At 41.1% G+C, this 12,500-nt stretch overlaps 1 protein-coding gene across 1 annotated transcript in view; it reads left to right on the forward strand.

Moving 5' to 3' along the window:
• LOC113808823 (teneurin-4) overlaps positions 1-12,500 on the forward strand; it is a gene marked incomplete in the record, with an annotated part of 328,302 nt that overhangs the window by 236,935 nt on the left and 78,867 nt on the right. The window contains 1 exon segment of the mRNA XM_070118653.1: positions 3,870-4,085. Coding sequence (XP_069974754.1) covers positions 3,870-4,085 — 216 coding nt within the window.

Genomic DNA, 12,500 nt, shown 5'->3' on the forward strand with positions numbered 1-12,500 from the left:
CCGAATTTAGGGGGAAAAAGTAGTAATGCTGTAGGGAAGGGATGCATTAAGGTCGATTTTCCTAGTTGGACGCCGGTGTTATGTTTGTCTTTGTGTGGGATTCTTGGTGTTGTTGTTTTCAGTATTATCAACTTTGTTTTGTTTTCTTTTCGTTTCTTGTGTTTTTTTGTTGTTTTCGTTGTATTTATGCATTTGTGATTTTATTTTTATTGTTGTGTATGTTTTTTGCTGTTGTTGTTTATATCATCATTGATGTTATTATCATCATCATCATTATCATCATCATCATCATCATCATCATCATCATCATCATCATCATCATAATTGTTATTATTGCTCTTATTATCGTCATCATCATCACATCTCATCGTCGTTATCATCCCTATCCCCATCATTGTACATTCCCGCCGGGGCACACTGTAAATAGGAATTTGTTCAGAGGCGGTAACACGGCCGATGCTACACAGAACAAATATTTAGAATGCACAGTTGCATAATGCATGACTGAGCAACACACAGATGGAATGTACAACATATGACGATTGTTCAGAAAGGAAGGGCGTATATCAAATGTTCAAAATGCACAACAGATATCCAGTGTTTCAGATTATACAACGACCTGTTTAGAGAGTACATATGTGCAGCCCAGAATTGTTGTTCAGAATCTACAACTGTACAAAACACGCAACTTGTAGACCAGTGTTTCAGATTGTACAACGCGTAACGAACTGCGCTCAGAAAGTACAGTTGTCCAACCCAAAACTAGAGTTCAGAATGTACAGCTGTACAACCCAAAATTAGAGTTCAGAATGTACAGCTGTACAACCCAAAATAAGAGTTCAGAATGTACAGCTGTACAACCCAAAATTAGAGTTCAGAATGTACAGCTGTACAACCCAAAATTAGAGTTCAGAATGTACAGCTGTACAACCCAAAATTAGAGTTCAGAATGTACAGCTGTACAACCCAAAATTAGAGTTCAGAATGTACAGCTGTACAACCCAAAATTAGAGTTCAGAATGTACAGCTGTACAACCCAAAATTAGAGTTCAGAATGTACAGCTGTACGTAATACTGCTCAACGCGACCAGAAAGTCCATTTGCTGAATTACACACGAATACCACTATTTACCGAAGCGCGTATTTAATGCATTAAATTGTTGCTTCTGTGTAATTAACTTTTAAAATTATTTAGTTGGAGCGTTGACTCTCCCCTTCCCACCTCCCCTCCTCTCTCCTCCCCTCCCCTCCCCTCCCCTCTCCTCCCTCCCTCCCCTCCCCTCCCTCCCCTCCCCTACCTCCCCTCCCCTCCCCTCCCCTCCCCTCCCCTCCCCTCTCTCCCTCCCTTCTGCTCCACGCTTCTCTTATTCCCTCTCCTCTCTCTCTCTCTCTCTCTTTTTCTTTTCTTTTTTTCTCTTCTTTTATCCCCCTCGCCCCTCACTATCCCCTCCCCTCTGTCAAAAAAAAACGTATAACAGAAATGAAATAGAATAAAATGGAATGGAATAAATAAAATAAAATAAAAACACTGGACGGTTCAATGCAGGGGCTACTATCCCTTGTGTTATTCGCGTCTCGTCAAGTTTACTGTGGGGGGGGGGGATAGGTAGGAGGGAGGAGGGGAAAGGGGATAGGGATAGGAAAAGGAAAGGGAGTGGGGAAAGAGGTAGGGGATAGGCGGCGGGAGGTAAAGGGAAGTTGGAATGGGGGGATAGATAGGAGTGAGAAGGGAAAGGGAAAGGGGAAAGAGGTAGGGGATAGACGGGGGGAAGGGGAGGGGGAATAGGAGGAAGGGGAAGGGAGTGGAGAAAGAGATAGGGGTAGACGGGGAAGGGAAGGAAAGAGGAAGGGGTTAGGAAAGTGGATGGAGAGAAGGGGAAAAATAAAGAGAAGGGGGAGGGAGAGGGGAAGAAGGATGGGGGAAGTGGAAAGGAGGGGAAGAAAGAGATAAGGGAAGGGAGTGGTAAGAAAGGGAAGGGAAAAGAGGAGAAAGAGAAAGAAGAGAATTAGAAAAGGGAGGAAGAGTGGAGAAGGAAAGGAAAAGTGGGGTCTAAGAGGGGAAGAGGGAAGGGGAAGGAGAAGGAAGAGGAAGGGAAGATAATAAAAGAAGAGGATAGGGAAGAGAATAAGAAGAGGGAATGTGAGAGGAGGAAAGGATGGAGGAAGAGGAAGAACAGAAAAAGAAAACGAAGAAGAAAATATAGAAGAAAATAAAGAAAATAGAAGAGAAGAAAATAGATAAAAAGAAGGGGATCAGGAAGAAGAAGGGAAGAGGGGAGCAGGAAGAGGAGGGGAAGAGGAGGGAGAAGGGGGAGGAAAAGGGTTAAGACTAGGATTACAGTGGCTATTCTGCATTTACTGATTGCGCTATTGTGTTTTTGTCATTCCTTTGTGTACTCTTGATGATAATATCTTCGAGAGTTTTTTTCCCTTCAAGTATAAAATTTGTATCGTAAATCATCGCCATTTATTATTAGACTATTATTGTTGTCGCTGTTGTTGTTATTGTTGTTGTTCCTGTTGTTGTTGTTGTTGTTTCTGTGGATGCTGCTGTTGTTGTTGCGGATTTTGTAGCAACATAAGGAAAGAAAACGATTATAATTTCCTGTGACATCTGGCAGCGAGAGAACTGATCGGATTTAAAGGCGAGGGCAAATATAAACACATCAAAAATCAATAACATTTGTAATGGATCAATACAAAAAGAAAAACAAAGAAAAGAGTTTGAGAATTTTGATATTTTTATCTAGCCAATCTTATTAATTGATTAATTATTTATTATTATTGTCATTATGATTATTGTAATCATCATCATTAATGTTATTATTATTATTATTATTATTGTTATTATTATTATTATCATCATTATTATTATTAACAATATTATTATTATTATTATTATTATTATTATTATTATTATTACTATTTTCATTTGGTTCGCTTATGGTCCAGTTTAGAGATGTTTATGATGGCTGTCTGTTGTGCATGTGGTAGCGTGTGTATGGCTAATTGTGGTACGATGCAGTTGTTCACGTTGGTTGCACATCTTGGTTACTGTGTTCAAAGGATGGATTGTGGATGAGGGTACTTCAGGAAAGCCTGTGTGTTGTGTGCGTGTGTACTCTTGCGGGATAAGGGAGTTCTGCAGCGTTCGTTATTGCACAGGACGCGGGCGGATGTGTGCTTGTGTTATGCGACATTTGGGCCCTATTGATGAGGTCTGGGTAGAGTGGAGTTCGGGCGATAACTTTGCATATTTCGAAAGGGTGAACGAGTCCCGAGGAGATGCGAGAGCGTGTTCGAACGAAGCCCGGACAGTGCTCGGAGCGTGGACCGAAAGCCCGAGGGCTGATGACGTCATGTGGGATCTGGACGCTTTTTTTCGGGTGACGTCACGATCGGAACGCCCCCCCTCCCCTCCCCCTTGTCCGGTCCCACCCCCTTCGCTCCCCGGGGACGAAGATCGGCGGGATTAGTCGGCATGTGCAGATCACGTGGCCATAATCGGGATTTTCTCTACAACACTCGGTCGGACTTTGTCAAGGGGGATTACTGCAACTGTAGCGGATTACAATTTTGCGGTTCGCTTTCCCCGGGCATGCGCGACTCTTTATTGTGTCTTCCCGGTGATGCATGTTCTCACGTTGATTTACGGCGCTCGTGATTAATTAGGTGTGTTATTACCCTCTCGCTAATTACGGGCTCCCTGGTCGCGCTCTCCCGCGGGCGCCCAATTTCCTTCGCGCGATGCTTGGGGCGGTTTCAGCCTTACTTTTCTAGGCTTTTTCCTGAAGCAATATGTCATTTCATTAACCAGGTCTGAAAGAAACTATGAAACAAACTGAAACGAGCTTCTCTTGTTGTTGCAGACGCCGCGGGCACGCCACCGGACCCGGCCCCTCCCGAGGTCCCTATCCGGGGGCCCTCCCACCACCACCCGCTCCTGGCGGCGTCGCGTCGGGCGGGCGGCGCGCCCCCGGCCTCCAACAACACGGGCGTCGGAGGCCCCCCCTCGCCGCACTACCAGGACCACCTCCAGGACGACACGTACCAGCAGCCCAACTCGAACGTCTTCCTCTCTCAAGGTGAGTGAGCGCGTCTTAAGGCTGATCCTAAAGGCGGTTTCGGGCCCGAGGTTCGAGTCCGCCTTTGGGCTCGAGGCGCGGGCTTCGGGCGGGGGTTAGTCCAGGCCCGGTGAGGGTTGGAGGAGCAGCTGATGCTTTTTTTTTTTTTCTTTTTTTTCAAGTGATTTTTAAAACATCATATTATAGCACACACACACACACACACACACACACACACACACACACACACACACACACACACACACACACACACACACACACACACACACACACACACACACACAAACCTTTTAAAGCTAAAAGATATACGACAAGATGCTTCCCTTTCCTCGAGTCGGTACATGTATATTTTCCTCAAAGTTTCTTATTTTTCTCTCGTTTGAGCAAGTCGTGTTGTTTTCTCTTCTTCCGTCTTCCAAAACTTGCAAGATTAAAGGCGTTCTTTTTATTTCTCGCAAAATTAACTTGTCAATCAGTTTATGGCTTATGTTTCAAAAGTAATTTTATAAGATGGGATATGAAGTAAAGAAAGGATAAGCAACAGATAACTAAAGATGAAAAAAGATAGAAAGAGTTTTGAAGAAGGATATTAATTTGCTTTTATTGGGGCCAACTATAAGAGAGGAAAAATGGATGAGAGGACAAAAATTAAAGTAAGAAACAGACAGAAAGATTAAAAAGAAAATTGTTTTTGAAGATATACACAGAGAAACTGGAAATGAAAGTTATATAATTCGAGCTGCACATTCGTAGTCAATTTATGATGACGGCTTGTCTAATTCCCTCTCGAGTTTTAGTCTTATTTGAAGAACAGCACAGCCCCCCCCCCCCCAAAAAAAAAAATCATGATAAAAATAAAAATATAAAGAATAAAAGCGCATTTATTCATTTATCGATATAAACCTACTTGTGAGTCAGAGAGGAACGGCTGAAAGAAAGACCTACTTTAAGCAAATATATTTCTTTCCCCTTCAAGACTGATTCGGAATATTAGAAAAGCTTGTTTTTTTATTCTTATTCCTCCGACACGCAAACACACTCGCACGCACACAGGTACACACAGACGCACACGCTCTTAACCTCTGAACAAAGGCGTGAGTAAATCCACACACACACGCGTTCGCACACACGCTTACAAGCCTTTTAACAAAGACACGCACGCACGCACACAGGATAACGCATCTATTGTATGTGTAATACTAATATGAACTATTACGCACACGCACATGTAAAAGGAATGATATTGATGTATGAATTTAGAAGAAATTATATGAATAGATACGCTCTTAGAGATTTAGATGAATGATATAGACGAATAGATGAATAGGCGAATAGAGGGATAAATAGGTGAATTAGTAAATTAATAGAAAAAGGGAGATACAAACGTACACAAATACGACATCTAAACATATTAATCCATAAATACAGAGAAAAAAAAAACGAAATATAAAAAACATCCACATATATAAAGACACAGGAAACAAAACACGAAAAAACTAAACTAAACTAAAAAAAGAAAGACAAAACATACACATACATAAACACACAAGAAACAAAACAAGAAAAAAGAAACGAAAAAATAAAAAAAACATCCACATATATAGGCACACAAGAAAACAAAACACGAACAAACGAAAAAAAAAAAAACATCCACACACACAGACACAAGAACCAAGACAAATCAAAACAAAACAAAACACACAAGAACCAAAACAAAACCCCAAAAAAGTAAACACCCCCTCCCCCTTACCCCCCACCCCGTCTCACCCAGAGAAAAAACAAAGACGGAACAGCAAGAACCGGAGAAGCGCGTCGGCAGAAAAAGACGACGCCAAAAACGGGAAGAGAAACAGCCGAGGAAGTGATGCAATACGCGATAACAAAGGGAATAACAAAGCGAGACGGCCTTCCGCTCCTGTAACGGGCGCGACTCCAGAACAAAACGGACCCAGCACATCAAAGGGCGTAATAGGTAACATAATAAAAGCAGTATGTGCGAGGTTGGAAAGAAGCGGGGAGGGGGGGGGGGGCGCTTTGTAAGGGCAGGTGGGGGTTGGGGTGGGGTGGGAGGATGGGGTGAGTGGGGGTGGGGGTTGAGGTAGGAGGTAGACGGTTGGGGTAGATGAGGGGGTGGAGGTATTTTGGGGTAGATGAAGGAGGAAATACTTTTGGGGGTAGATGAGGGGGAGGTATTTTTTGAGGTAGATAAGGGGGGAGGTATTTTACGGTAGATGAGGAGTAAAGGTATTTTTTTAGGGTAGATGAAGGCTGGAGGTATTTTGGGGTAGATGAAGGATAGGTATTTTAGAGTAGATAAGGGGAAGGTATTTTAGGGGAGGTGAGGCGAAGATATTTTAGGGTAGATGAAGAGTGGAGGTATTTTAGGGTAGATGAGGAATGTGAGTATTTTGGGGTAGATGAGGGGTTAGTATTTTGGAGTTTATGGGAAGATATTTTGGGTTGATATGATGTAGATATCTGGATAGATAAGGGTTAGATATTTTGGGTAAATGAGGGTTAGATATTTTAGGTAGATGGGTAGATATTTAGATCGATGACGGGTTGACACTTTTTGGGGTAGATGAGGGCTAAATATTCTGATAAATGAAGGATTGATATTTGGGTAGATAAGTGGTAGATATTTTGGGTAGATGCCAAAGTAGGTGCTAGGGTAAGTGAAGGGTAAATTTTGGGTATGCTATAGGGTAGATTACTAGATGCGGGGTAGATAATTGAGGAGATTGCAATGGTAGATGGTGAGGTGAAATATTAAGTAGATATGAAGGGTAGATAATTCGGGATATATCCGGTTGGTGTAGAGCTAAATATTCCTGATATATCCCTTAATATACCCATAAGTTTATATTTAAAGTAGATAAAGTAGATACTCGGCTAGATCCTTGGGTAGGTGAAGGGTAGATACAGCGTTGCGACTTTCAAGTAGAACTGTCCTTGTTGCGAAAGAGGGCGAGGCGAAGGTTGAGAAGGGAGGAAGAGAGAAGTAGGAGGAATAAGAAGAGGGGGAGTGAGGAGGAGAGAGAGGGATAGAGAGGGAGATAGAGCGAGGAAAGAATAGGAGAGAGCAAGAGAGGAGGAGGATAAGAGAGAACAAAAGAGGATGATGAGAGAGAGAGAGAGAGATGATGATGATGATGATGATGATGATGATGATGATGATGATAACAACAACAATGATTACGTCAATGAAAGAAAGAAAAACAAACAAAAATAAACGAAAGAGAGAGAAAGAGCGCGGCCGAGAGCGCGAGCGAAAAGGGGCAGACGGACAAACGAAGATAAAAAGGAGAGAGAGAGAGAGAGAGAGGAGAGACTAATGAGAAGCGTAGTCTTTAGAACCGCTTCCCCATTTTTACTGCTGTTTTAAAAAATAGCGGCAGATAAGCAAAATGCATGAGGGAAAAATGCCTTTAATTAGTGGAATGGCCGTAACATATCCTTCATTCTTCATTAGTCAGGAAGTATGTGATTTTACACACACATACTCATATATATATATATATATATATATATATATATATATATATATATATATATATATATATATATATATATGTATATATATATATATATATATATATATATATATATATATATAGAGAGAGAGAGAGAGAGAGAGAGAGAGAGAGAGAGAGAGAGAGAGAGAGAGAGAGAGAGACAGACAGACAGACAGACAGACAGACAGACAGACAGACACACACACACACACACACACACACACACACACACACACACACACACACACACACACACACACACACACACACACACACACACACACACACACATACACATTTATACATACATTTGTTTATATATATATATATATATATATATATATATATATATATATATATATATATGTGTGTGTGTGTGTGTGTGTGTGTGTGTGTGTGTGTGTGTGTGTGTGTGTGTGTGTGTGTGTGTGTGTGTGTGTGTGTACTCTTACTTGCAATATCACATACATCCTACTTAATGAACAATGAAGGACATACAAAGGCCATTTCGTTAATTAAATAGATTTGTGTGTAAGCGCGTAAGGTTGCGTACATGTGTCTGTATTTGTAGGCATCTGTATATGTGTGTATGTCTGCATGCATGAGCAAGACGATGGGAGAGAAAGGAGAGAAGGCGAAATAGGAAGAGAGAGAGAGAGAAGAGGAAGAAAGAGTGAATACAACACAAAGAGAGAAAGAGGAAAAGATATGGAAGAGTAAGTAAGAGAGAGAGGAAGCAAGAAAGAGAAAAGAAAGGAAGAGAAAGAGAAAAAGGGTGAAAAGGGAAAGCAATGCTGAGAGCGAGAGAGAGAGAGAGAGAGAGAGAGAGAGAGAGAGAGAGAGAGAGAGAGAGAGAGAGAGAGAGCGAGAGAGAGAGAAAGAGATAGTGGAAGAGAAAGAGAGAAGAGAAGAAAGAAAGACAGGAAGCGAGAGAAAATAGATAGCAAAAGAAAGAGGTGGGGAAAGAGACAGCGAAGAGGAAACAAGAGAAAAAGAGCGAGCTGTCCCTCCTACTTCCCTAAAGACAGGTCCTCTGGGTAAGTCTCCCCATCTTGGTATTTAACGTTCATTTGCATACACTTGCTATGGTAATCAGGTGATACATAAAGTGTTGTAACAACCTAGTTTCTCGGCTTGTAGGTGGTTCTTTGTCATAACTGTTCATTTTTTGGGCTTTTAACTTCTTATCTTTTTGCGTTTACCTTCTTATTAACTTTTTTTTTCTTTTCTTTTTTGTAATTTGTTCCGGTTTGTAGTATGTTCTGGATTTCGCGTACTCTGTTCTCGGCTTAAAGTACGTTCTCGTTGGCTGTTATGGAGTTCTTCGTTTCATAAATAGGTTTCTTTCCGTAATTTAATTTCTTTATTAAGTCTCCCCCCCAAAAAAAAAAGGTATTCAGTTTTTTAAGATATGATATTCATTTTTTTGATTTTTTTAAAATTGAATTTATCTCATCATTTTTTCATATAGAATTATATCCTTTTAATATTTTTTTCTAATGTTTATTTTTTCCTTCCCCCCTTTTTTTAAGACTCAATCCACCGTATTCCTCATCTTTTTTACTAATTTACATTTTCTTTTTCCTCTCCCCCCCTTCCCCCCCCCTTTTCATTCTGTCCTCACGCCCTTTGAACCTCGGATACGACTCATAACCTCGGCTGGAGGAGCAGACACGCCTCGTACTTGGATGGCGACCGCATGTTTGGAGTCCTCGAGCGCTTCTACGGAGGATAAGGGTAACGGACGGGCGGTAGAGTTGAGGGGAATGGATATAGAGTAGTGTTGAGGGGAACGGACGTGGAGTAGTATTGAAGGGAACGGACGGTAGTGTTGAGGGGAACGGACGTGGAGTAGTGTTGAGGGGAATGGGTATAGAGTAGTGTTGAGGGGAACGGACGGTAGTGTTGATGGGAACGGGCTGTAGTGTTGAGGGGAACGGGCTGTAGTGTTGAGGGGAACGGGCTGTAGTGTTGAGGGGAACGGGCTGTAGTGTTGAGGGGAACGGGCTGTAAAGTTGAGGGGAACGGGCTGTAGTGTTGAGGGGAACGGACGTGGAGTAGTGTTGAGGGGAACGGACGTATTGTTGAGGGGAACGGACGGTAGTGTTGAGGGGAACGGACGGTAGTGTTGAGGGGAACGGGCTGGAGTGTTGAGGGGAACGGGCTGTAGTGTTGAGGGGAACGGGCTGTAGTGTTGAGGGGAACGGGCTGTAAAGTTGAGGGGAACGGGCTGTAGTGTTGAGGGGAACGGACGTGGAGTAGTGTTGAGGGGAATGGGTATAGAGTAGTGTTGAGGGGAACGGACGGTAGTGTTGATGGGAACGGGCTGTAGTGTTGAGGGGAACGGGCTGTAGTGTTGAGGGGAACGGACGTGGAGTACTGTTGAAGGGAACGGACGGTAGTGTTGAGGAGAACGGACGTCAAGTAGTATTGAGGGGAACGGACGGAAGTGTTGAGGGGAATGGATATAGAGTAGTGTTGAGGGGGACACATGGATGGTAGCGTTGAGGGGAACGGATAGAGAGTAGTGTTGAGAGGAACAAACGGAAATTTTGAAGGGAACGGGCTGTAGTGTTGAGGGGAACGGACGGTAGTGTTCAGGGGAACGGACGTAGTGTTGACTGGAACGGATGGACAGTAGTGTTGGCAAAATACAAGCGTAGTTAAAGTTACTCTGTAGATAACTACAACTACAGTAACATAGTAGGAAGAGATGTAGATTATAAGTACAAGAGCGTAGAGATAAGAAACAGATAACAACGACTACAAAAAGACGATGATAACGGAAGGGAGGTATGTGACAACTACGAGAAGTTAGTGGTGATGAAGCAACAAAAACAGTGATGATGAAGGGAATACAAAAGATTAATAACGTCAGTAGAACTCGGCATCGTGTGTTTGTGTAAGTGTGTGTGTGTGTGCGTGCGTGTGCGTGTGTGTGTGTGTGTGTGTCTATATGTGTTTGTGTGTGTGTGAGGGAGAGAGAGAGTGATGGAAAAATATATGATTAGATAAAATGAACAGATACAAGTGACGATGAAAAACAAAAGTTATTAACAAAAAACAAAACAAAATATGAAAGTTGAATAAGAAGATAAAGATGAAGATAAAAAGAGAGAGATTAGTTTCAATAGTCCACACTGAAAAATGATATTCTGAACGCAAAAAATAGAATATAAAAGGTTTTATCAGTAGAATACATACACAAAAAAGAGAAAGGAAAAAAGAAAGTCCAAAATGCAACAAATGACAGAAATACTTAAAAAAGAGAGAGAAAAATAGAAAAACATTATTATGAACTAAAGACAGGGATATTAAAGTTACTACAAAAAAGGGTATAGTACAAAACATTAAATAGAAAAAGTTGCGCCAGGAAAATAAAAAACATGCGATCTATTCTCCACGCGATTGTTATTGTATTTTGATGATAAACAATCATTTCATATTTTTATTCTAGTTTTTTATACATAGTTTTGTAGTACTGTCCAGTTAATCAATGTTATGTTTTTTTCTGTTGACTTCTATGTTTTTTTTTTTCATAATGAGTGATTAATTACCTAGTATTGTGTTTGTGTTTTGATATGATGAATCACTGAGTATTTTGTATTTCCCTTTACAGTGATTTTACATATTTTACATATTTACATGTTCTTTATATGTTCAGTGACACGGGCTTTTTCGCATATGTCAAGAATATTCCTTTTTGTTTTCATTTGAACGTTCATCGCCGTGTACTTTCGAACGTTTTTTCGGGTATACTTGAAGGTTCTGTTTTCGTGTACATTAGAACCTTCATTTTTGTGTTCAGTTAGACCTATCCCATTTTATTTACGCAAGAAAGTCCCTTTTTGGTGTACATGAGAACGTTCCTTTTTGGTGTACATTTGAACGTTCCTTTTTGGTGTACATTAGAACGTTCCTTTTTGGTGTACATGAGAACGTTCCTTTTTGATGTACGTTTGGACGTTCCTTTTTGGTGTACGTTTGCTCTCGTGTAGATATGAACATTCCTTTTTATACCCGTCAGAACTCTCCAATCACATACGATTTAGATTTTTTTCCCGCACGTAACAGAACGTGTGAACTAAAATGCTTTATTTTTTTATTATTATTTTACTTTATTATTATTATTTTTTTAATTTCGTATCCATCAGAACGAAAATATTATGACGTAACGTTTTCACGCAAAAAGGAGACCCCATCTTTTACGTGGGGGATGGATAACCCCCCTACAGTACAGGGTGGGATAAGTGGACCCAGCCAGTGCACTGTTGTTATTTATTTAAGTAGGGGATGGGAGGTCAAGGTTTTGCATTGGCTCCGTTTTCTATGGCTTCGGGTGCGTAAACGTAGGGCTGCATTGGTCTGCTGTGAGAGAAAAAAATAATGAAGGAGAAAACGGAAAATGTTGATAGGTTCTAGTGCATGCAGGAAAAAAATTGATAATTAAAAAGATAAAATAAAATATATATTGAAAGGAAAACGGAAATTGTCAGTAGATTCTTGTGAAAAAGTGATAGATATATAAATAAATAAAACAAAAGTCGTGAACGGAAAGAACGAAAATATCAATAAATACTGGTGAATAAAAATCCAAAAATTCTGGAGACCAATAGGCCTACCATAAGATAAATATTTGCTGCGAAGATTAAGATTATGGCGATGAGAGAAAGAGATTGAGACGAATAAACAGGGGGAAAGAAAAGAGATTGAACCAACCCCCCCCTCCCCCACCAGTCCTCTCCCAGATAAACGAACATGTAAATAGGGGAATATGTAAGAAATTAACCGAAGAAAGACAACAGAAAGATCTACCTTTGAGATATTAAGTCAGAACCACTATGCGGTACACAACGGGCATTCGGCTTTCATCAGCAAACAAACAAACAAACAAAACACG

The sequence above is a fragment of the Penaeus vannamei genome, chromosome 42, assembly GCF_042767895.1.
Source record: "Penaeus vannamei isolate JL-2024 chromosome 42, ASM4276789v1, whole genome shotgun sequence".
NCBI lineage: Eukaryota > Metazoa > Arthropoda > Malacostraca > Decapoda > Penaeidae > Penaeus > Penaeus vannamei.